The sequence below is a fragment of the Sceloporus occidentalis genome, unplaced genomic scaffold (genome assembly GCF_023333645.1).
Source record: "Sceloporus occidentalis isolate IW3139 unplaced genomic scaffold, rSceOcc1.0.p SCAF_4, whole genome shotgun sequence".
Classification (NCBI taxonomy): domain Eukaryota; kingdom Metazoa; phylum Chordata; class Lepidosauria; order Squamata; family Phrynosomatidae; genus Sceloporus; species Sceloporus occidentalis.
The window spans coordinates 91,903,668-91,930,323 of record NW_028316984.1 but is presented as its reverse complement, the minus strand read 5'-3'; the positions used below and the strand labels follow the sequence as shown (position 1 = coordinate 91,930,323).

Genomic DNA, 26,656 nt, shown 5'->3' with positions numbered 1-26,656 from the left:
TGGTTTGGCTGTAAAGCTAATTGATACATCCCAATGTTGTTGGTTAACACCTTCCATCTGTCCTAGCCAGCTTAGACAATGATGAAGGGTTATGGGAACTACAGTCTAAAATTGACTGGAGTGCCATAGTTGAATACCATGTATCACACTGCACAAATATTAAGTTTGAATTTTCCATGTTCCTTTCTTCTTTCCTCCTCAGAAAGGACTATGAGGAGGAGGCAGGATAATTTGCTTCCATTTCTCTGTTTCCAATTATGTCAGAATATGGGTGAATTGTAGAATCATAGAGTTGGAAGAGACCACAAGGGCCATCCAATCCCATCCCTTGCCATGCAGGAAGACACAGTCAAAGCACTCCCAACAGATGACCATCCAGCCTCTGTTTCAAAACCTTCGAAGGAGACTCCACTACATTCCAAGGCAGCACATTCCATTGTCAAACAGCTCTTACCATCATGATGCTCTTCCTAATGTTTTAAACCAGGCTTCCTCAACTTGATGCTTTCCAGATGTACTACACCTTCCATGTCCCTCAGCCAGTATGAACAGTGTTGGCTAGGAAGACAGGGGCATGTAGGCAAAGCCATTTGGAGGGAATATAGGCCAAGTCAACACATTGAAGAAGGCTGGTTTAAAACTAAGGTTTGGTGAACAAACCAGGCTATAAGCCACCACTAGAACCTGGCTAGTTTAAATTCACAAGTTTTATGTTTTCAGACTGGGATTTAATAGGGAACACTGTTGTTGTTTTTTTAAAAAGTGGAAATGAATGCTTCCTACTGTCTCATAATCTCACAAAGGAAGAAACAAGTTGGAGTGTGAAAGCTTAAGATTTGTATAGGCTTGTTTATATAACTCTAAACCATAATTTAGCATTGTGTATGAAAAGCCAATTGTGGTTGCTGAAGGAAACATTTTTTGTAGTGTGCTGTGAATGTTGGAGGCCTTGTCCTATTAACCAATATTTATTGTTGGCAGACTGTATGATATGCATAATTTGTTGCTGTTGGCAGTATATACACAATCAGATATACATTATAGTATATACATTATACTATTCGTGACAATATTAGGATTTGTTGCAGTAAAGTGCAGAAACTGTGTAACTTGATGTCCTGTTTTCCCATTTTCATCCCTTCCGTTTGATGTTTTCAGAAATCTGAGATTGTAAACCCTTTGGACAGTAGCCTACCTCTTTGCTTACTTAAAGTGCTATGTGTATCAGTGCTAATCTTTGTTTTTTGATTTTTCAAAACATAGTAAGGGGTCTTATAGTCTAACATATCTGTCTGTGCATGGTGGGTTTTTCCCCCTTTGGCCAATGTATCTGGAAGGCATGGGGTTGGAATTGGCTAATTTACCACCTGAAGATAATAAAAAAGCACTTGTCATTGGCTGAATTATTTTTAGTTGTGTTTCTTATTGTACTGTATATCCTTAATGACAGTGAGAGGTGTAGCTATTGTTTTCAAAGCTACGGAGTTCTAAAAAATGATTTCTAGTCTAATTTTATTACTCTTCAATCTAAAGTTTCATTTGACAAAGGGCAGGGATTTAACTGGGGAAGATATAATATCACTGTAATACACTTTTGAAATTCCTGGCCATGTATTTGTTTAGTTTTGCCCAAATGACAAGTCGTCAACAAGCATAGACAGTGATAGGGTACCTAACCTTGTTCATTCTTTCTTGTGATATAGTTGTTGATAGGCTGCAGGTTAAATATACTTGTAAATGCCTTGCATCAGTTCTTGTTATAGTCAGAAAACACTAAAAGCCTGGAATGCATATAGATTAATTTTTTAAGGCCTATTGATGTACTCATCAGTTTTCAGGTTGGTTTGAGAGGATAAGAAGTTCTAAATGGGAGAAATGATAGCCATATATTGACAATGGCTGACTGGTGTTAAGAATGTGTAAACTTTTATATTTCACAGAACTCTCCAGCAGGCAGAATGATATTCCCATATATATGAGTCTGTTAATCAGCAGAGTAGTCTAGTCTCAGAATTACTTCTGTGCTTAAGCATTTCACTGATGCTTCCTCTCTATTCATATGTAAACCAGGGGTGGGAATCATGTGGCCCTCACATCTTGATCTGCAACTCCCATAGCTCAACAGCCTTGGTAATGCTGGCTAAAGCTGCTGGGAGCTTCAGTCCGGTAACAATGGACTCTATGTGGGGCTGCCCTTGAAAAGTGTTCGGAAGCTGCATCTAGTAAAAAGTGCAGCAGCCAGACTAGTGTCAGGTGTGCATTTTAGAGACCATGAAACATGGGTCTTGCAAGAACTGCACGAACTTCCAGTTTGCTTCCAAGCTCAATTCAAAGTTCTGATGTTGATCTACAAATCTCTAAATGACTTGAAACCAGGAGATCTGAAAGACCACCTCCTCCCATATGAGCCTATTAGAAATGTGAAATCTTCAGAGGAGGTCCTCTTGCATGTCCCAGCATCTCAGGGGTTTCTCTGTATCAGTGACTCCACTGTGGAACTCCATGCTCCAGGATGTTAGGTTGGCCCCATCTCTTTAAAATGTTTTTATCTTTGTATTGTTTTAATTGGTTTTTATTTGTTCATCTCCTCAGGAGCCCTTGTGAGTTGGGTGGTGATAACAGAAATACTTTAAATAAACAATTAAATAATATTTGGAGGGCTTCATAATTCTTATCCCTCGTACACATGGGTGTATGCATGGGCAGTAGGTAGACCAGGAACTGTTGATAGAACTCTGATAGATTTACAGCAGAATGCGGAGGGCAATCTGAGTTGGTTTTTATAGTGTCTACAAACAAGACAGTTTCATTCACCCCAACTACTATTATTACTACTTTTATTTCTATCCTACCTTTCCCCCAAAACCTGGAGTAAAGACTGTTTACAAATTAAAATAAATATAACATAGTTACAAAATTTAAAAAGTTCAACATTAAAATAAAATTAAACTAAGAATAATACTAAGAACAAGGTAAAGCCCATGTTAAATGTTAAAAAGCAGGGCAATTAAAGCACTACAATATGCTCTTAACTGCTTTTTCTTTTAAAATCTTCAGTTCTTAAAAGCCTTTTGAAATCATCATCATCATCATCATAGTAATAGTAATAATAATAATAACAACAATAATAATATGCTATCCTGCAGAGGGAAGGATAGCAAGGAAGGGAGCATTCTAGCCTCGCTAGTAAGGAGGTTTCAGAACCTAAGGGCTATCACTGAGAAGGTTCCTCCATCCCAAATCAGGCCACTGAAATGAAAGGATTAAGAGAAAGGAGCTGTGATGCCAGAGACAAATTCCTGGGCACAAAGGCACCCTTGATCATCAGTTCTCAATGTATTTGTAGCATCTGAGGCACTGTTTTTTATTTGGGTCTGGTGGGTGGATTCTACAGTTCCAAAGAAACAGAACAAAAGCAAAGTAGAGCCTGTCAGCCTGAATTCTGTCTATCTCAGTTATAAATAGTCACACCAGGGTAACTTGCTCCATTCACCTTTAGCAGTAATTGTTTTGTGGTTATAAGAAATAATCCAACTAGAAGTAATTAAACTCTAATCATACAGTGTTTCACCTATTCTCCGTGGCACTTTGGTCCTGGGAGCAATCTCTCCTGTATCTGGGTATTTATTACCACTGATGATAATTATTGTGGTTTCTTGGTTGTACAAAATGTTCTTGGCAGGAGCTGATGATATTTAGTATGCCAGTGTTGTTTCAACTGCTCTTAGGAGAGTTTAGGAATAAAGATTTATCAGGCACTGAAGACAGGGGCACTATTTTTGTGAACTTGAGGTCTGATTCAGAGTTGGGGAGAGAGACAAATTTCTGAGAGTTAGCATGGTGTAGTGATTTGAGTGTTAGACTCTAACTCTAGTAAGCCAGGGGTCAAATCTACACTGGGCCACAGAAACCCACTGGGTGACCTTGGGCAAATCACACACTTTCAGCTTTAAGAGGAAGGCAGAGATAACCCCCCTCTGAACAAACTCAAGAAAACCTTGTGATAGGTTCACTTTAGGGTCACCATAAGTGAGAAATGACTTGATGGCACTTTTTTAAAGATACAGTACATTTCTGCTATGTTGCTGTCCCTCGTGGGTCAATAGCGGAAAAGGGCAAAGGAAAAATGCTGGAAAAAAACAAGCTTCAGCACTGAGAGTCTTGTCAAAAATTAAAATGGCAGACACTGCCAAAGTGCTGTGAACAACTATGAGGTTAATTGCAAGCCTCTTTCGCAGAGATCTTTCTGCTGTATAAAGAGAGGTGGGATAGCTATGAAGGTTTGAAAAGAACACTTTAAAGTTTCTGCCACTGTGCTGAGAAGCCATGAAGGATGTCATTTTGCATCTGGAGAATGGCTGTTGTCCTAAAAGGAACCATCCACAAAAGGGAAAGCATGGAAGAAAGAGGGTTTTTTGGACTTCACCAGTTATGTTTGCCCTCTTTTCAAGTATTTCATTCCTCAAAGTACTCAGGTCAGCCAACAATAGCACCAGGAAAGGAAATGCTTACAGTTGACTAAATTAATTATGAGTAATTGTCAATTAAAATTTTTGTTGTTGCTCTTGTGTGCCTTCAAGTCATTTCTGACTTATGGTGCAAAGGCAGACCTGTCATGGTTTTTTTTGGCAAGATTTGTTCAGAGGAGGTTTACCCTCGCCTTCCCCTAAGGCAGAGAGCGTGTGATTTGCCCAAGGCACCTGTGGATTTCATGGCTGAACTGGGAATGAAACCCTGGTCTCCAGAATCGTAGTCCAACTCTCAAACCACTATGCCACACTGGCCCTTCTTAAAAATGGTACAAACATTCATAATCGTAATTTAAAACAACAGGCAGATACCATCTTAAAGGGAATTACATCGCTCATGGACATTGAAAACAGCAAGTTGTGAATGAATTTGCTGCTGAAAAGGAATTGCTGTTTGACAGTGGAACACAGTTCTCATATAATGTGTTAGATTCTTTTTCATTGGAGCATTTGAAGCATGAGTTGGTTGGCCAGCTCTCAGCAATGCGTGAACTGTGGATTTCTGACTGGTGGTGGTGGGTTTGGACTAGATATTCCTTTGGGGTCCCTTCTAACTGGGAATTTTAAGTTCATTTCTGTTATGTGTCAGATCATGTAGCTATGTCTTCCTCTAAATAAAAGGGAGCAGATGAGGGGGGGGGGGGAGGTTTGGAAGGGACAGATGATCTAGGGATATCTTTTGCTACTTCAGATTAGTTCTTGGCCCAAGATGTGTCCCATATTTTCTTGTGTTTAGTGTCTGAAAATGGACTCCAAGAGGCCCTTTTGGTGCGTAAATACGGTATGGTTTTGGAAGCTCTCCCACCAAAAGTTCCATCACCTTTGGAACAGAATTCACCCAAAACTCCTAGTTGTTGCACATAATGGTGCCACCTACTGAGGGCCCATAGGAGTTGGAGATGGCCCTCTGATGCTCAGATCACACCCGCCCTGGTACTGTGAATCACAGCAGAATCAGAAATGCTGTCTGCAGGTTGGTTGGTTGAGTCTCCGCTACTTCTCTGTCTGGATGCTTGTCTACATGACAGTACAAGAAACAAACTCAGCTGAGAGTATGGTAAGCTGTGTGCCAGTGGAGAATACCACTGGAACAAGCTACAGTGGCAGACACACAATCTAGTTAGCATTCCATATGGGAAAATCAGTGTTTCCATCTTGGCAAGATTAAGAACCAAGCTGAATATGAACATGGGAAGGAAGCTTTGTAGAAGTTGCTTTGTTTTCAGCTGGTTATTCTTGTCTACCTGCTTTTCCTGATGACTTTCTTCTAGCAATTGTGTTTTCACCTTAGATAACTTAAACCCATTCATTAAGTGGTGGGGAGTGGGAAGTGGTTGGTTGCATCAACAAAGGTGGCATGCTGCTTTGTTCTGACCTGCCCTTCTGCTTCAAAGCCCCCAGGGTGATTCAGATAAGCACATGTAGTCTCAATAAACAATTCTTTGAGGCTGCTAGGACCTGTTGCTGGTAAAGTAATGTGAGTTTCCCTGCCAGAACTAAGGATTTTTCTCCTAGGTAGGGCTCTGGAATCTCTGTTTCAAGAGGAGCAGCCAGTTTTGAGCAGGCTCTGAATTTTGTTACTGATGAGGAATGAATGGGACCTTTCACTCCTACAGAATGCTCCCATGGCTTCACCATATTCCCACAAAGTAATGAAGTAGAACATGTTGATCCTCTTCTCCCTTCCTCTTTCTTCCTTCAAGTTCTCTTCTTAAGGTTGCTTTCAATGTTGTTTCAGAAATCTTAGGTTGTATTCTACACAGGCTGTGCTGTCTTGGTTCTCAAGGTCTCTGTTTCCCACACAAAGGTATACTTGTGTATTTCTAAAATCAAATGTATAAGTGCCTGTTTGAGTAGTCCAGCACAGCTAGCTATTGCTCTGCTTTGATTTTTAAAAATAGGTTATTATACCTTTAAAAGCAGTGCTGGTCCAGAACATTTTTTCTACATGGAATGGAGCCCAAATGCATCCCTTACACCCACATGCTACATAGAGATTAGCATATTTGGAAATCTAAAAGCCACGGGGAAAAATATTTTCCCCTTATTTTTTCTTTTGAGCTCCCCCCGATATCTTCAGAACAATTGAAATAATGCAATATTAACCCATCCACCCGTTTACAGACTGAGAGTCATTTTGTTATTTTAGAAACATAAAATTAATTTTGCATAGCTTTGTTTAGCATAAAATTACCATGTTTGATGTATTAAAAATAGGGTTGGTTCAGAACATAATTACAGATCAAATTTAACTTGTAATTTGAACAAATTTCTTTTGCTACAAACGGAGTTATAAAGTCTTGAACTGTAAGGAACACCTAAATAAACCTCTTTGGTCTTGCCAGTTTTGAAGAGAAGGCAAAAAGAACCCCAAGCAAAACAGAACAAAAGATCAACATTAGTAAAACTGTATAGCATGTGTCCTGTTCTCTACTTGAATTTTTGCAGCTCTTCCAAACTTCCCTTGAAAATTCATGGGAACAGAAGCACAATCCCAGGTTATTGTCAATAATTCATGTCCTCTGACCACTTTCCTCCTCCTTTTTTTTTTTTTTTTTTTTTTTTTTTTGTTGGTTAGGGGGCTGAAACTCCCCAAATAAGTTGGACCATGCCTAATGGACAGTCCCACATTCAGATGAATAAAATGTTTCAGTAAACCTAGATGAGTGCTACCAGCCAACAACTAACTCAACAAGCCTCTAACTCTTTTTCAAAGGTGTAATTTTGCCCCAGATTGTGCTAAGATTTTGTAATGCCATCTGCATGGTGTGTGTTTGCAATCTCTTGGCATCCTCTGACCCCATGGTTCCAAATTCTTCTTGCAAACATTGGCCAAGAATAAGGAGTCAGGTGTCTCTTTCATGCCACACATTTATAGCACATTGATAGCACTTTAACTGCTGTGGCTTGCTCCTATGGAATCCTTGGATTTGTAGATTTGTAAGATATTCATACTTTTTTTTGCTAGAGAGCTCTAGTGCCTTATTAAACTTCAAATTCCGGGATAGTGTAGGTTGCAGCTATTGCTTCAATGCCAATGCTGGCTAAGTATGAATTGCACTCCAGTAACATCTGGAAGGCCATATGTTTCCCAGCCTTGTTTTTGATGTTGAACAAAGTGCTATAATTGTGTACAATTGGTCCTCTGTAACTATGGATTTTTTATCCACAGATTCAACCATCCACAAAGTGAAAATATTTTTAAAAATATAAATTCCAAAAAGCAAACCTTGATTTTGTCATTTTATGTAAGGAACACTGTTTTACCATTGTTGTTGTTGTTATTCACCCTCGAGTCGATTTTGACCCAGGGCAGCCCTGTAGATGAGACATCAAATTTGCAGATGATGCCAAATTAGGAGGAGTAGCTAATATCCTAGAGGACAGGATCAAAATTCAAAATGACCTGAACAGACTAGAAAGCTGGACCAAAGTTAACAAAATGAATTTCAACACGGAGAAAAGTAAGCTACTACACTTAGGGAGGAAAAATGAAATGCACAGATATAGGATGGGGGACACCTGGCTTAAGGAGACAACATGTGAAAGGGATCTGGAAGTCCAGGTGGATCACAAGTTGAACATGAGTCAACAGTGTGAGGCGGCAGCTAACAAGGCCAATGCGATTTTAGGCTGCATCAATAGAAGTATAGTGTCTAGATCAAGAGAAGTAATAGTGCCACTCTATTCTGCTCTGGTCAGGCCCCACCTTGAATATTGTGTCCAGTTCTGGGCAGCACAATTTTAAAAGGATGTTGAGAAACTGGAGCGTGTCCAAAGGAGGGCAACCAAAATGGTGAAGGGTCTGGAAACCATGCCCTATGAGAAATGACTTAGGGAGCTGGGTATGTTTAGCCTGGAGAAGAGAAGGTTAAGAAGTGATATGATAGCCTTGTTTAAACACTTAAAAGGATGCCATATTGAGGAGGGAGCAAGCTTGTTTTCTGCTGCTCCAGAGACTAGGACCCGGAACAATGGATGCAAGCTACAGGAAAAGAGATTCCACCTTAACATTAGGAGGAACTTCCTGACAGTAAGGGCTGTTCGACCATGGAACACACTTCCGCAGAGAGTGGTGAAGTCTCCTTCCTTGGAGGTCTTTAAGCAGAGGCTGGATGGCCATCTGTTGGAGATGCTTTGATTGAGATTTCCTGCATGGCAGGGGGTTGGACTGGATGGCCCTTCTAACTATGATTGTATGATTCTGTCTCCAAATACTCCCTATGCTCCACTGCTCTGCTCAGGTCCTGCAAATTCATACCCATAACTTCCTTAATAGAGTCCATCCATCTAGCATGTGGCCTTCCTCTCTTTCGATTTCCCTCCACCTTTCCTAGCATTATTATTTTTTTCCAGTGAGTCATGCATTCTCATGGTGTGGCCAAAGTACAACAGCCTCAGTCTAATCGTCTTGGCTTCCAGAGGGATTTCTCGTTGGATCTGCTCTAGGACTCATTTGATTTCTTGCCTGTCCTTGCTAACCTCAGCACTCTTCTCCAGAACCCCATCTCAAATGAATGGATTCTTTTCCTATCCACTTTCTTAACTGTCCAGCTCTCACATCCATACATGGTAACAGGGAATACAATGGCTTGTGTGATTCTAACTTTTGTGCTCAGTTGTAAATTTTTACATTTTAGGATATTTTCTAGTTCTCTCATAGCTGCCCTCCCCTTGCTTAGCCTTCTTATGATTCCTTGACTGTAGTCCCCACTCTGATCAGTATTTGATCCCACGTATTAAAATTCTTTTACTGATTCTATTTCTTCATTGTCTAGGTTCCATCTATGTAAATTTTCTGTGGTCATTATTTTTGTTTTCCTTATGTTCAACAATAAGCCTGTCTTTGCACTTTCCTCCTTGATATTCCTTAGTAGTTGTTCCAAGTCTGTGATGTTTTTTGGCTAGTAGTATGGTGTCATCTGCATATCTGAGATTGTTGATATTCTTTCCTTCTGTTTTCACTCCTCCTTCTTCTGTGTCCAATCCTGCTTTTTGTATAATATGTTCTGCATAAAGGTTGAACAGATAGAGTGAGAGGATGCAGCCTTGTCTGACCCTCTCACCCTATCTATGGTATGGTTTTACCATACCATTCTATATAATGAAACTTTAGTATCCATGGGGGTCCTGGAACCAAACTTCCAAATCTCCCTGCCCCCCTTACCTTCAAGTACATGATAATAGTTATCATGATAATAACATAATAATTATAGTATGCTGGCTCTTTGAAGGGTTTTGTTTGTTTCAGTGGCAAAAAGGAATAGATAGGCACCCTGATTGGTAATTTAGAACAGAAGGATATGTGAGAATTGTTCTGTTACTTTGTTAAGAGGCTAATAGGACCACAAAATAAATCTTTTTGAGATCCCTTGTGAATGCATGAGAAATGCATTCAGCCACTGAAGAAAGCGGTTGCTAGGCAGCCTGAGAAACAGATTTGAAACAAGCTGCTGCAGAATTAGGATCTGAAAATACCATTTTGTTTCCTAGTACTTGGCTCCAGTGAAAATAAAATTAAAAAAAAACTGTAGACAGTATATGCAGGATGAGCACACAAGGGAAGACAGCTTAATGTTTGACATTTCAAAATAATGTCTTTCTTCCGAATTCTGAAATTTCTATCTATGTAGCCCTCCAAAAAAATTCCCAGCATCTGAAATGAGGAAAGCATGTACCTCTCAGTCCAATAGGATTTTTAAATATTTCCCTTTTAAAACCCTGTCTTTCCTAAAAGCAAATGAAACAGAAATCCAATTGAATGGCATTTTGTTCAGCTTAGCCAGATCTAAGTGAATATAATGGTAGTGTAATTTGTTATGGTGTAATGATGTGAGCTTTGGACTGACTCTGGAGAGCAGGGTTCGACTCCCTACTTTGCTGTGGGAACCCAGTGGTTGACCTTGGGCAAGTCACATGCTCTTAGCCCTAGAAATCGCCTGAGGATCATTGTGTCAGGAATTACTTCAAGGCACACAACAATAACAGATTGAATATATCTAAGAGATATAAAGGCAAGAAGAATGTGAACAACGTTTATATACAGTGTCCTTTTCTGTTTCTGACAGTGACAGATGTGTTTTCTAGTATGAAACTGTAGTGTAGAACTTGGTCCATACATGCAAATAATTCTGTTCACATGTCATTACTTGATTACATAAAACTCCACACACTCCTGAATGGGTTAAACTGTCTCATATCACATTTGAATGACAGAATGTGAATGATGTATGGGGCATCATTTTAATCAGTCCTCCACTGATGAGTATAAAACCTTTCACACATGCTCTTTTCCTCAGTTGTCTATAGAGTTTATCACACTCCTTACCTTCTTCTTTGCTCCCATCGTGTAAACGTCACCAATCTGTCAGAGATGTGGATCATGCCCTTCCAGATGTTGTTGGACTGTGACTCTTGTCATCTCTCATGACTGGCCATACCAACTGAGAGTGATGAGAGCTACAGTTTTAACAAAATCTGAAGGACCACACATTTAGCACGTGCTACTGTAAGACACGATGTAGTGGTTTGACTACAATTCTGAAAACCAGGGTTCAGATCCCCATTCGGCCATGGAAACACACTGGGTGACCTTGGGCAAGTCACATTCTCTCAGCCTCAAAGGAAGGCAAAGACAACCCCTTTCTGAACAAATCTTACAAAAAAAAAGCATCCCAGAGGTGAGCCCCTCTCTGATCCAGGAAGCCTCCTTTTAAGCATCCATTAAGAAGCCAAGCCCTTCCTCCAGTCCATCTGCCTTGGTCCAGGCCTCGGAGGTGGAGAAGAACTGCTGGACCTGATCCCATTCCCCACCACCACTCCCTTCTCCTTTTGTGTCGTGTCTTAGATTGTAAGCCTGAGGGCAGGGAACCGTCTAACTAAAAGATTGTATGTACAGCGCTGTGTAAATTTACAGCGCTATATAAAGAAAGGTTAATAACAACAACAACAACAACAACAACACCTGTGATAGATCCATCTTAGGGTCTCCATATATTGGAAATCATTTGAGGGCACACAAGAACAATTCTAGTGCAGGACTGTCAAATTCAAATGGGTTGGAGAGCTAGGCTCTCAGTCAGCAGATGCTTAGGGACGGTACCCAAAGTTTTCCACATCCACCTCAAAAACTCAGTTTTGATTTGAGGATTGAGTTGTAAAATCAGTGGTTGACATCTACATATACTCTTAATCAAAAAGAGTAGCTCTGTATCATCTTCCATTTATTACCATTCATGCTCATCCTGGGCTGCTAAATCTTTCTTAACAACTACAAGCAAATTGCAGATCATGGAGTCTGTTGTGCTCACCTGTCCTCCTCGTTATGCATCTTGATACATGTATTTCTGTGTCAGCTTCTGCTGAGTGCTGTGAAAGTTCTCTGCTGCTTTCATCCTGAAGATGGTTCAGTAACTTTCACAGTGAATACAAAGGTGCTCTGGGTCACATTGGGGACCCATCCTTAAGGTTGGCAGCTTGAGCTGTAGTAAAAAGATACTGTTGGATTTTTAGATATGGTCTTACTACAGAAAGGAGATAACTACTGATCATTAGTTTTACCCTGAATTGGAACTACAATAGTATCCTGAACACAAGAATCTTGTCTGATTTTGCAAGCTAAGTAGGATTGTGTCTGATTAGTGCTTGGGTAATACCAGAGTCTCCAGAATGGGCTAGGAAAAGATCCTGTCAGGAACTCTGGAAAGCCACTGCTGCCAGTCAGAGTTGCCAACACTGGGCTGTCGCCTCACTCCATATAAGGCAGCTCCCTCTGCTCCATAGCAAGGTTGAGTCTGAATGTTTCTGTTCCAGTGAACAGACAGATCACCTTTTTGCCACTAGCTACCCAGCTTCAAGGCACTGAGGAAGCTAGAACCATAGTACGAAATACCATGCCATATCCATATTGTCTAAGTGACACAACCATCTAGCAATTAAGCATAGTCCTTAACAGCTGCATAGCATTTAGGAGTCTGAGTGAACACATAAAACCCATGTTAAATCAAAAGGTACTTGGTTAATTAAATTTTGATTTGATATGTTGTTGTTAAAGTGTCAGAGATGCAGTCCTTTGATTTGAACCTGCCACTGTTTCCTAGGCAATGTTTATTGGAATCTGTGTAAGCTTTGGGATCTGCACATATAATGCAAGATGCGATAGCTTCGGATCTTGATCTTTTCACCTCCACCTTTTATTTATGCATTCAAAATGTCTGCTCTGTGGCTGCAACATTCTGGTGTAGGTACTGGCAGTGTCAGACTGTGCTTTGGAAAATCATTCGTCAAATTACAGAGGAATTGTTCCCGTAGAGCCTCAGTATCTGCTAGAAGCAGAGGGAAACATGGCATCAACTAAACTCTGTTGTCTGTTTTGGCGAAACAGTCTAGTCTGTGTACATCTTGGGTAAAGCCTCTTTTATTGGCACATTTGTGTTAGAGGTAAGTTTAAAATGATGAATTTTCCATGCAGGGTATTGCATATTGTTGGCCAAGGCCTTTTTTCAATGAATTTTACATCTGGGACTATTTCTTTTTCCTTCATTTCCAGAAGGTTTTTCTGTATTTGAGTGTGAGAGTGGGGGTAAAGGCTGTATTTTTCCTTTGCCAGATCTATATATCATGCATTTGTCTGGCATAGACAATGTATTAAAAGGCTCCTTCCCCCAGCTTCCTTCCCTTCTGCTTAAATACTGATAGCTTTGCTCTAGATTCTGTTTCTTGATGTTTATCATAAGATTCATTCCTGTAAGTTTGATACTTTGGTTTGAAGAGCCATTCAGTTTTTCTCTAGGAGTGCTACTCCTTTTCTCCTTGATGGATGCACATGAAGTAGGGCAGCCTTCTCCAACTTGTTACCCTCATGATATGTCTGATTGTTAGTTGCAAAATCCCCAATGTGGCCAGCTCAGTTCTGAAAAAATTGTTTGTGTCCTGGTTAATGGGACCCAGCATAATGTAGTAGTTTGAGTGCTGGACTGTGACTATGAAGACCAGGGTTCAAATCCTTGCTATAGAAGCCCACTTAGTGACCTTGGGCAAGTCACACTCTCTCGGCCTAAGAGGCAGGCAAATTTAAACCCCATCTGAACAAATATTGCCAAGAAATCCCTGTGAACGGTTAGTTTTAGGGTCGACATAAGTTGGAAACCACTTGAAGGCCCACAACAACAACAATCCTGGTTAAGGTTCACCGGCAAAGATGGAAAGTGGACATAAAATATCTGCAAACAGTTCTAAATATTTGTACCCAGTAGCAATTAAGATTCAATGGTGTGCTTTTATATCCTTCAGAAACTGAATCAGGGTTTTCTCCATCTTTCCTTCCTATTGCAGTCATCACACCTGCTGGTGCTCCCAAATGGTCTCCTAGGCCTCCGAATAGCCTTTCGAATGCAAGGAGGGACGAGAAGGGATTAGCTGATTTTGGCAGAAGAAATGGGATCTAGCAGAACTACACCATTAAATCCTAGCCTAGATGTATAGCCAATTACATATTATAATGGGAAAGTTCCTGTTGCTTTTGTGTACACATAGGATCTTAGAACACAAACAGAGCAATTAAATTTGTTGATTGAATCTGATGTCCGTACGTACTAGCAAGTAAGCTCTGTTGAATATACGTCCAAGTAAATTGTGCAAAGGATTGCAACACACATTCAGTCTTGCAACCTCTTGGTTTCATTGACCTCTGTTTTTTTGTTTTTTGTTTTCTCCTGATCAACTCTTAACACAAAGTTGAAAGCTGGAAGTGCCCAGGCCCAGGATGATTGAAATGTTTCCCTCCATATTTTGTACTGTGCTGACTGATATGTGACAATGAGTCTTGCTCTTCCCTTGTAATTACAAGTTAGTAGAATGTAATTGCAGTTGACAATAGAGAGACAGCATGTTAAACCATAGCATGCCAAGCAGGCATTAGATTTACTCGTCAGTAACATGATGTTTGACTGAATGAACAGAAGAGACTTTGGACTTAGTGATTTGTTAAGTTAAAAAACAAAAAAAGATTCTCACTATTTGCCAACAGAGCAAATGATATTTCCCAATGGCACTCTGTAACAAAGTAGACTGTGTTTCTTGGATAAAGTACTTTCCTTTGTGTAATAAGGGGGCAAAGGGTAATCACAGTGATCTTTACACACACACACACACACACACTCCTGGGTTAGTGGTTTGCCTGTCATACAGACTCAGGAGAGTTTGAAGAAAGCAGAGCTCTATTGGATAGATGCACAACTAAGAGGTGGGAGACTGAGTGTGAATGGGAGAATAGGCAAGTGTGTGAGACTGGATTCTTGAGTCACTGAGCTATTTTGGCTTTCTTACCGACATTAGGAAATAGTCTGGGGCACATGAGGATCATCGTAGGGCTTCACTGCTGGAAATGTACGCAGGTGTGGTGGTTCCTCCCAGCTTGGGAGCAGATACTGGGTCTTAAAACAGAAAACTTCATTTAGCCACTTTAAAGTGTTTAAACCTGGAATTATCCCTAGTACAGTAGTTGCAAAAATATAATAATGAAAATAACGAGTTTGGACCATAAATGTAATATTTATACTGGAATGTTAACCTCTGCATGGCAGAAAAATACAATGGCAGTAGTTTGTGAGTGCAAATGTGCTATGGGGGTTTGTACCCCAGGATGTCATGGGGAAGGTCAGTGAGATTATGGCCTGTAAAACAAATACTTCTGATAAATTTAACTGTGGTCATGGATGGAAAAGACTTTACTGTACAGTACAGTAGCTCAGAAATGAGGAGGTTACACTTAAGTTACAGTGTGCCCTTGCTTTACGCAGGGGATCCGTTCCGGACCCCCGCATAAAGCAAATTCCGTGCATGCTCGAGCCCCTTTTAAATGAATGGGGCTCGGGCATGCGGTGGCACAGCAGTGCACGCATGCCATGGGCATGCGCCCCATTACTCCCTATGGGACATGCCGGGCCTTCCTCCCTGCGCAGCTTTCAGCGTAAGCTGAAAGCCACGTATGACACAGCCACATTGTATAAACGGAAGGCTTACTGACTGAAAGAGGACTTAGCTATGTGGCAAGGAGAAGTTAAGCAGGTAGTAACTGTTATGCCAAGGTGTTTCAGTGATTGGGAGAAGCCATATCTGCTGAATGTTTATGTACTAAGTGTAGTTTTAAAGGGGGGATCTTAATAGCAATATGGGATTTAGAAATAAGTAGAGCTAGAAAACTTCATTGTTTTTTGCTTTGGCAGCTATTCTGATCAGTGGAGTTTATCATACGGGTCCCATATGTACTTCCATCCTGATGATTGAAATGTCAGCATGCCGCAAAAGCACGCAAATGCACAAATGGTTTTCACATGCAGAGCACAATAACACTTTAGTGGCTCATTACCAAAGTGAGAAAGAGGGTAGAATGTACATTTGGTTTTCACACAGATGTATGTAAATCCTGTTGATGGTTTGGGAATTGCGTTTTTGTGCATGCGCACAGAAGAATTAGTTGTGTCACCAGAGCACACATGGCAGCAAACAAAATCACCCAGAGAAATAAACAATTCTAGTTACATATTTTTCTTTATAAAAATATACTGTACTGTCCCTTACTTTCCCAGAAATGGTATCCAACCTAAGTAAAAAGAACAAAACATTACCCAAAAGATAGGAACGCTTTTAAAAAAGCATAAAAGGCTGCTTTCCTCCTGGCAACCAGGCAAAACAAAGCAGCACCGGAAATAAACTCACCCCAAAGAACCATGGGAAATGTGGCAACAAGTACAAAAACTGCGAGAATCCCATGAATAAACCGCAAATAGCTTTCACACTAGAGCAATTGCACAAAAAAACGATATCATGAATGAAATGGAAATGAGTTCACAATATTTTCCTGAAAATCACTAATTGCTGGTTCATGTCTCTTTCTGGTCATATTCTTAGCGGCTTGTACACAATGTCGTGTCAAAACCAATTGCGCAATGCACCTAATACTCTGGATAATCATAGGTTCTTACCGTTTCAAACTTGCAATTTTCCCCGTGTGATAAACTCCAGTGTACGTCTAGCATGCCAACATCATGGGCTGTATTTGTGCATGTGTTTGGGGTCTAGGTGCCTAGAAAACGGGAAACAAAGTTTGTAAAAATTTGGAAGTCTTCTGATACAGGTTCCATCTGTTTAGTATCACCGGGAACCCAAGCAGAAGAACAGATAAATAAATGCATGTTTTGCTTCTTGTATCTCCTAGTCAAAGACCAGTATCTCAAAGACAATAAGGAAATGTGATTCCAGCTAGTATTCTGGTGATTGATTTAACAGAGTTGGCTGACACAGTTAAATCACATGTTCTTTCACAAAAGGAAGGAGTGGAGGAAACTAGTTAAGTTAATCTGTGTGTGTCATATAACAGAGAAGATATAATGTCTTAAGGAGTTTGTAATCTGAAAAAAGACAAAGGAAAGGGAGGCCAATCAGGAAGAATATCCAGGTTTTTAAAACATGTGGACAATCCCAACTGAAGACTTAGTAGTAAACCCCAGCATAGCTAACCTCTTGTCTATTTAGAAGTCAGCACCATTAAGCCTAAATATAGTATAGTGTTGTATTGACTCTCCGCTGCTTTAAAAAATATATTTTTAGAAAGGCAAATGAAGCTTAAGGATTCTGTCATTTGTCCTAGCTGTGACACATTTTTGGGAGTGTGGCTGTACTTTGTTGCTTTTCTTCCAGTAATGCTTGCTGCTTTGAAATTTTAGCAAGTGAGAAATGGGCATAGTCCAGCTGTCCCAACAGACTTAAAATAGTCTGTTATATGAATGATAACCCACTTTATCCATCATTTGCATTTAACAACACAATGTGCCTTCAAGTTGTTTTCAATTTATGGTGACCCTAAGTTGAACCTATCACAGGGTTTTCCTGGCAAGATTTGTTCAGAGAGAGGTTTGCCTTTGCCTTCCTTTGAGGCTGGGAGAGTGTGACTTGCCCAAGCTCACCCAGTGGGTTTCCATGGCTGAGCAGGAATTCACACTCTGTTCTATGGAATCACAGTCCAATGTTCAAACCACTATGCCATGCTGGCTCTCTAACAACACTGTAGGAATTAATGTCCTATGAGGCATCATAGAGTTCTAGGGCAAGGAGTGATATTTTGTGATGTTCTGTGGTGAATGATGATATTAAGCTCTAGTTTAACTAGTGGATGGATAAAAGCATCTGTATGTGTATGTATTCTCAATCTGACAAGTAACTATCACATTGTAATACATAATAGATGAAATGGACTTTTAGTCTCACAAGGTCTTTCAATCTGTGATTTCAGTTAACATAATAGCCTGGAATGCTTTGTTTTGAATGTAACATACAGCCAATCAGTCTAGTGGAATTTGATTTATATATTTCTTAGCACTACTGTGGTAATCAGAACAACTGTGGTTTTCTGACAGCTTGCCTTGCCTTTTAACATCTAATGCAATAAAAGAGGATAAACTTAAGCAATGCCCCATGTTTTGGGTGTTCAGGTATTTCTGGCTTGCACAGTATTTGTTTTGTTGAGTTGCCAAGAAAACCTGACTGGTGTGTAAGAGAAGTTTTAAAATACCACAGTTAATGCTCATGATGTTTGTTGCCTTAATGGCCTTGCAGTTGATGGCTGAGGAGGAGGGGGGAGCTGGATTTGCCTGCCTCCTACCATAGATTTATGCAGCAGTCGTCTTAGAGGAAACATGCTGTTACCACATTGATCTCCCAGGAATAAGATACAAAATAGCTAATTATTTCTGTTCTTGGCTGGATTTCTGCTGACGTCAGGTAACCACTTTTGAACTTTTGAGCTATGCAACGTTCTTTGCTTTTGAACTTTCGAGCTACATAACATTCTTGACTTAGCAGAGGGGCATCTGCTCAGCTGTAGAGAGAAAAGTATGTGTACATGGGACAATTCACATATCTGTGGAGGTTTGATCTTACTGCTTGTACAAGTCCATAGGTTCAAAGATCACACTCCTTTGGCAGTAATTGTGAGGAAGGAGGAGCATGCCTGAGGTAGACAGGGCAAAGTGAAAAGTCAATGAGTCCATCCCTTTCTTCTTTCTCTATTGCCTCATTTCTTTTCTATCTCTTCTGTCTCTTCCTCTGCTAGCCCCTTCTCACTCTTGCTGGGGAAAGTACAAGCAAGGCCTCAACTGATAACTGCATATCCCTGTGTATTCCTACTACATGGCAGAGAACTGGACTAAATGTCGCTTGCAGCTCTGTGATTCTGTTATTGTATGTTATGGTTCTAAAATTATGCATGCAGCCCATAATGGAACTAAGCACTGAAGTTGTTTTGGTGCTGCGGTCTTACTGGTCCCTAGGTGAGCTCTCATGTTCAGCCTCCTTGCTGTATTATAGGAACATTATGAAATTCATGGTGTCACCAAAAGTCAACAGGTAACTTGAAGGCACACGCACAGAGTTTGGCCTACTATGAAGAGTGCTGGAAAAGTCTGTTGATGTTAGCTGCCCTCGAGTTGATCCTGACTTATGGTGACCCTCTGGCTGAGACATTTCCAAGATCTCCTGTCCTCCACTGCTCTGCTCAGATCCTGCAAATTCATGCCCATGACCTCCCTGATTGAGTCCAACCAATTGGCATGTGGTCTTCCTCTCCTTCTTCCCCCTCTACTTTTCCTAGCATTATTGTGTTTTCTAGTGATCTGTGCCTTTGCGTTATGTGGCCAAAATATGACAGCCTCGGTTTGATCATCTTGGCTTCCAAGGAAATTTCAGGCTTCATCTTTTCCAGGACCCATTTGTTTGTATTTTTGGCTGTCCATGGTATCCTAAGCACTCTTCTTCAGCATCACATCTCAAAAGTATTTGAAGTATGATTTCTAAATTTTTGTATAAATCCTAGTTGCTGTCTAGCCATTAACCTTTGCAATTCAGAATGCCACAAGATGAGAGTAGTTACAGGTTCGCTACAGAAAAAAAACTAATGGTTTGATGTAAAGATAGAAAGTTGCCTTCTATGGAGCCAGCCTGTTTGTTTACCTGGCCCAATATTATGTAGCTGGCAACAGGTCTGCAGAGTTTCAGGTGGGAATTTTTCTTAATCCTACCTGGAGATCTGTGATGTCCCCTGGTGATCTCTCATCCAAGTCTCAACCCTACTTGCTTTCCAAAATTAGATGAGATCAGGTGTCTTTAGAGCTGTGTTGTGGCAGGTATATTATATGAGCAGCCAAGACACCTGTTGCATAGACCATGAAAGCCCCCAGGCTCAGTGAGCAATCTCAACTGCTCCAATCTCTTTGCAATCTTGCCATTCTGTCCAACAAAAAGGAATTCTGTACTGAGGGCTATACAGTGAAATCTGCAGGTTGAATTTAAATTGGCAGCTGAGGATGGCTCTGTAAAGCAGGACCATCCTAATTAAGGTGGATGGCTACACACAGATGGTTCCTGTAGCAGTCCAGTTAAAAAAACACAAAACTGATACATCTTGTGGCAAGAAATATATATTTGGAGGGAGCAGTAAGCATTGCAGTGAACTCTGTTACAGTCATAAAAGCCAAATAGTCACTGATTTAGTAGTAAATTCTTCTTTTCTTTCTTTATTCTGATGTCCACCTATAATCCAAATGAATACTAGGTGCTGTTAGGCTATATTTCAGAAGAAGGAAAACCAACTCTGCATATTCCTTGCCTAAGAAAAACCCTATGAAAAATTCATGGGATCTCTATAAGTCAACAGGCGACTTGAAGGCATACATATACACACAGCACCCATGAGAATTATTTCATGGTTCTGAAAGAGGAAAGATTAAATTAGTGAATAAATACTGGGTTTGCCAGCCCCCTTTTGTGTCAGACCTGTCCAGTGTGATTTGTCTCTGTCTCTTCCTTTCTCCTCATCCTCTCTCTGATGCATACTTCTCCTCAGTGCCTTATCTGTAAAATGGAATTAGAATGACATGAGTCATAGGGTTATTCTGAGGGCAATATAATTGGCAAAATTCCCTGTATGTTTAACTATGTGCTAAACAATGAAGAAAAGCAGCTTCTTAATATGGGTTTCTTTTCCATATTTGGAAGAGATATTTGACTCAGATCTTCATGCAGCAACCGTTGAAGCTTCTTTGGTTCATTTCATTCTATTCTCTTAAAGAATGTGTTCTTCCATCACACAGTGCGGTGCATTGTCCTCTGTGGATTTCTACCTTCCAACCAACCCTATCTGTCTGGAAGACTGATTATAAGGTGGGCTTTGTTGAGATTAGTATCAGACATACTAGTGCATTACCTGTTACTGTTACCTACAAAATTTGTAAGGAGCATGTCAGTCCTGCTGTGAATTTCTCTCCCAGGACACATTTTTTCATCAAAACCACAAAGGATTTGGTCTTCTCCCTGCCCACCCCCAAGCTTTTAGTATCGATTGATACTACAGGTGCAAATTGATTCTACAGATGTCATCTCTGAAGACTAAGGAAAATTGCAGCCTGCAGGTCATATAAATGCACCGAGAAAGAATATGAGGCTGAAGAAGGATATATCTTGCTGTCAGCTGGTATAAGATGTAGACAGTGGAGTCTCTGGCAGAAGATGTTGAATGCTAGCCTCATTCCATCATACATCCACATGTACTGAAAATCTCTGCTGAAGAGCAAAATAACATTTGGGATGGGGGAGAGCAAAATATGAACATATTACATAAGTTGAAAGGAATTTCACCCAATAAAAATGCTACTGTGCTATCCAAATTTTTCTTGGAGAATCTGCAGATTTGGCAGGCCCTATGGAGGCATGTACATTGAACAAATTTGCATAATTCTGCATTTTAAACTTTCTTGCCCAATTTAAAATGGATTTAGCTAAATTATGAGGAAAGGCAACAAACTCGACATTGCACTAAAACCCAGACCCGAACCAGGGGAGATTTTATTAGGCAAGATCTTCAGATTTCAGCAGATATTTCCCACCCATTTTTCAGTGGAATATGCTGCTTATCCCACATCTGCAAGTGGTAAGAAATTCCAGGAATACTTCTGGTGATTTGGGGACTACCATATAAGTAGAGTTGTGATTCCACTCCAGGTTTTAAACTAAGCCTTAAAAGAATTCTCCAATGTGCTGAAGGTATTTGCAGGATAGATCCAGTACCTGGAAAGTTCCTTTAAAGTTTAGTTTAAAACCTGGAAAGGAGTCACCCCCAACATGAGAGAGCCACCAGCCACCCAAGTTAAGGTTGTCTAAACCATTGTATTGATAATTATTTTTATAATATACAGGTTGAGCTTAAGTGACAGCAGAATTTAATCACATTTAACAGACAACTTAAAGTTCACTGCTCTCCCCTTAGAGCTCTGTAGGCCACCAGCACCATAAGATGTCCTTCATTTCTATTGTGGGTGTGCCACATTGTTTTATTGTCCTGATGTACTCAAGACAGTACTGTCTGGCAGAATAAGAAGAAATGAGGAAAGTTATTTTCTGGAAAGAATAGTAACAACAGCTCCAAACTTTATAGAACACAAAAGCCACATTTAATCTCTTTATGAAGTTCTGATAATGAAGAGAATCTTTTTAATGTGATATTCTTGTACAGATCTGGCCCCACAGTGGGGCACCAATTTTGGCTGAAACATATTCCGTTACTAACTTTGCTAGGGATGCTAAGAGGTGTTCGCAGGATTTTCTGCATTGCTGGCTGAGGAAGCTTTGGGTGGCTTTGGATACTTAGGTGCTTTGTCTTGCATGCAGGTGTTGGGCGGAGCTCTACTTCAGACAGCAAAATGTCTTGGGCCAATCCTGCCTTTGAGAGCAAGAGTTCCTGAATTACCTGGTGGGATTTCGTGGTTGATTGTGTTCATGCTGGACATTAAAGCAAAATGCTCAAGAGAGGGTGCTTTTGGTTCCGTTTTGGACTCAGAAATGGCTGGTTTTTAATACACTCCCTTTATCCCATTCCTACTGGGCTTAAACATTTTACAATGCCAGTTCTAATTTCCAATGGACCATAAAAGGCAGTGTGGTTTGCCTCCAGGGAGTTCACAGGGGACGTTCTATATTACTGTTGCACAACTGAGTAAAACAGTACTGCTATGAAGGGTTCCATTTGTAAAAAGGGTGTATTTGTCCTGCTTTTTTTCTGTGGCCAAAAGCTTAACTTCTTAATAAGTTTGTAGTTCGTTACAGGAGTTGTTCATGCAAAATCCACCCACACACGACACCTTACTCTGCAATGGAGATACGGATGCAAGTTTATTTAAAAGGCTACGTCTTTGAGTAGATGTACTATGTACTTCATGCCCCCCTCCCAGAAGCTGTCAGAAAGAACCCTGAAAAATATTTTTTTTTAATCCTGTCAATAAATAAGTTATCTGTATGGAGACAAATATGGTGCTTTTATTGTTAGCTGTAATTAATTTTTGCTGTTTCAACAGAGTGATTTCAAACAGGAATACTTTCATCTTTATCATTGTTGCTTGTTTGGCTACAGCTGCTCTCAGAAATAATGCTGTTTGACACTGCTATAACAGCCATGGCTTGATGTGATGGAATTCTGGGATTTGTAGTTTTGTGATATATTTAGCCTTCTCTGTCAGAGACCTCTGGTGCCACAACAAACTACAAATCCCTGGATCCCATAGGACTGAGCCATGACAGTGGCTCAAGGGCAAAAATAATGCAGTGTTATCAAACTGCATTATTTCTGCAGTGCAGATGCATCCTTTGATGAAGCTCCATACAGTCATTCAGGAGGAGATTTCTTAGAACGAAGGTCAGCATTGCAAGATACAGTATGTTTCTTTCCTCCATTGAACAGTTATTCGGTTTCTTTGTAAAGCTATGTAGAATATCTTTGTTGCTTTCTGTTTTTCTAGCTCATGAGATGGCAGATTTGACAAATGCTTTGGTGCCATGTGGTACGTGGGTGGGTGTGATATCTCAGCCATTTTGTTCCTTGTTGATTTTGCCTCAGTGAACAGCAGGAGCAAGTAGTTTTGAAATAGTCTTCTCTTTAAAATTAAAAGTACTGTATATATTCATGTATAAGTCTAAACATTTTAGTCAAAAATTGACCGAAAAAACCTGAGTCGACTTATCTATGGGTCAATGTAAGTACTGTAGTATAAGTCTTTATTTTTTAAAAAGGAACCATCGCCACATAAAAGCCAAGAGTGTACTCTGTCGTGGAAGCACTGACCAAACCCTCTCTACTCTCTCATCCATGTAGTGTCAGCACAAACAGTAATACCAGTTAGAATTTTGTAATATCTTCGACACCGTTTTCCTTTGCTTTATCCTTTAAATCCTTTGTTACATGTCCATAAATTTTACCCTTGACTTATCCACAGGTCATATCAAAATCTATAATTTTGGCTCCCAAAACACGCCCTTGACTTATACATGAGGTCGACTTATACTCAAGTATATATGGTAAATGTCTTTTAGTTTCAGCTGTGGATGAAGTGAGGGTCTTCTCTCAGTTTTCATTTTTAAAATAGTGATTATTTATCAATGGTAAACAGAAAGACAAGAACAGACAAAAAAGGAAGACAATGAAATCATGGTTAGGCCTCTATAAAATATTTTTCTTCATAAAAGATATGCATAGAAACTTTTGTCAGCATGAAGATGTTCTACATTGTTCTTTGTAATCACAATTCATGTTTAATCTCTTTTCCATGTTCTAAGAAAGCCTTTAATAAATATTGCTGCATGCATCCCTGAATAGCATGTAAGATTCAGTCATGCCATATTGAGTAACAGATCAGATGTTTTAGTTTTATATTGGTGTAATTGTTTGCCATAGCTCCACGTACCAAAAATTTAAATGTTAAACGTTCTGCAGGTTTCCACTTCATAGCTATTGCTCTATTTTTTTTACCTATTTAAGTGATCTAGATAAGAATGTTTCTACATCATAGTGACTTCTGAAGAGGTTGCAAAGTTGTGTAAGATTCAAGTGTGATTTGCAAGTACAGTTGTGTGTGGATTTCACCTGGACTTTCACAAGCTAGCATGCCATCATACCCAATTTATAACACATGTTAAATAATGTGTCTCTTTTTTAATGTAAACCTGTTTTATAAGAAATCCCATTGATCTTTCTTCAGTGGACATAAGAGTTGTGACTTGTTCATGAGATAGGGGAGACTGTTGCAGTTGTCAGCACCACTCCATTCTTCAAAGACCAACAGTACCTATGAACTTGTGCAAGAATGCCGTCCCCTCACTGTTGAAATAACCCAACAAAACCCACTGCACTTGAAAATGAAAGTGCAGAGTACTTTCCTTAATTAGAATTTGTGACTTTCTGCAAAATTTGAGCTTCACTCAGTACTTTTCTCTGTAGATCTTGAGATTGCTCTATGCACATTTAAGACTTAGATATTAGATAGTATATTTTGTCTTTCTCAGCCTTGGATGTCCTGAATTGCATCAAAACCTCTCAATTGTTGGTTCAATTCTGCCTAATCTATCCTATAGAATTCTCTTGATGAATGACAGAGGGCTTTAAGCTTGTCTACTTTTTACACAGGAGTTATAACAATGATAACGCTAATGATTTTGATGCTGTTTCTGTCTCCTAGAAAGCCACTTGCTGGAAGTAGCTGTCAAAAGGCCAAAGAAGTTGGAAAACTTTGGGAAGAAAAAAATCTGGTTTCTACAGGATCACATCCAAATTAAATGGCTGATAAACAGATCAGGTAAAAAGTTATTCTCTGCTTCTCTCTCAGATGTTATCTTCAGTTCTAGTACCATCTTTGTTGCCACATGTGGTTTTCATTATTTTTAAAAATTCTGTTCATTGCTGTGATGTTAACTACCAAATCCAAAGATTTGCTTCCATAATATTGCATGATAGTGCTACCTCTATCACACAAAAATGATTTTTCCTATTTGGTTTTTCTTCTTTCCTATATGTGAAAATCATGCTGAATGTTAAAAAAAATCTATCCATTCAGAAAGAAACACTATTTATATATCTCTCTGATGGTAGGTACTGACCACAGTGGTAACTGTCTCATGTCTGAAGGCCTGTGACACAGTATGTAAATGTAGTCCAATCACTGGGTGAGCCTGTGTCTTTACCTGGAAGTAAACCACATTAAACTCAAGACTTGACTTCTGAGTAGGTATACATAGCATTGTACTGCAAGTGCATGGGCTAGTTGTTAGTTAAACAACTAGGAACATAGGAATATGCCTTAGACCAAATCCATCTGAGTCATTATTGATAGATAGAATAGCTCTTGTCTAGGATTTCAGATGGGAATTCTTTCCCCACAGAAGATGCCAAGAATGGCTTGAACCAAAGGCCTTCTATAAGACAGACCTCTTATTCATCTAGACAAGCATGATGCATTGTTTTGTTTTAAAACACTAATTAGATTATTATTTTACTATGTATTTGTAGTTAGAACAAAAACAAGAGGAAATCCTTCTAGCCAGTGGGTGTTAAACAAAGAAAGAAATGCTGTTCACCTGTGATGCCAACACTGTTTTTGTTTACATCACAATGAGAATGTTCCTCAATTTATTTCCTTACTGTAAATGGAGAGAAGCTGTATGTTTCCAAAAGTTTATTATGGCCACAAGAGACCAAAATTGTTAGGAAAAATGAGGAGGAAGGTAGGGAGAGAAAAGAGGATTACTTGGGTCTTGGTCAGGAATGTAGATTTGTATTTACTTTTTCATTGCAGGAAGAAATGATGATGGAACTAATGCTATGAGAGTAGATTATTTCAACCAACCTTAATATTAAAGCTCCACCAGATTTGATCTTCGGTAGTCAGCATGCGTATTTATGAATGCCAAATAACAAATAAAAATTATGTCTTTTATGCCACTATAGCTGAACTAATAGTCAATAATATTTGTGCTTGGTTGTGTTGCATATAACAAACAATGAGGTGTTACTGCATAAATTTGAGCAAAGTATTTAATGTATTGATTTGTACCATCTCAGCAGTCTGTTATATAAAACAGTGTCAATTCCAGAAATACTGGAATGGCTTCAAATGAGTGTTGGATCATTCTGCTTAACAACACAGAATGTGTTGTAAAACTTGGCACATAATGCTCAGGTGAGTTGTCATGATATGGTATCGATTCTTCTGCTTTGCTGTTGCCTGTCTCACATGAACCATTGTGGGAGCATC

General features: G+C 39.7%; 1 protein-coding gene across 2 annotated transcripts in view; it reads left to right on the top strand.

Moving 5' to 3' along the window:
• Nucleotides 1-26,656, top strand: part of LOC149314342 (mitochondrial glutamate carrier 1-like) — an 87,870-nt gene that overhangs the window by 19,719 nt on the left and 41,495 nt on the right. Inside the window, exons 1-2 of one of the 2 annotated variants that reach the window (XM_089520900.1) lie at nt 12,939-12,968; nt 25,085-25,201. In XM_089520900.1, coding sequence (XP_089377026.1) covers nt 25,182-25,201 — 20 coding nt within the window. In that variant the 5' untranslated portion in view covers nt 12,939-12,968; nt 25,085-25,181. Of the gene's footprint in view, nt 1-12,938; nt 12,969-25,084; nt 25,202-26,656 lie in introns of those variants that run through there. The other variant, XM_089520899.1, reaches the window with a different exon arrangement.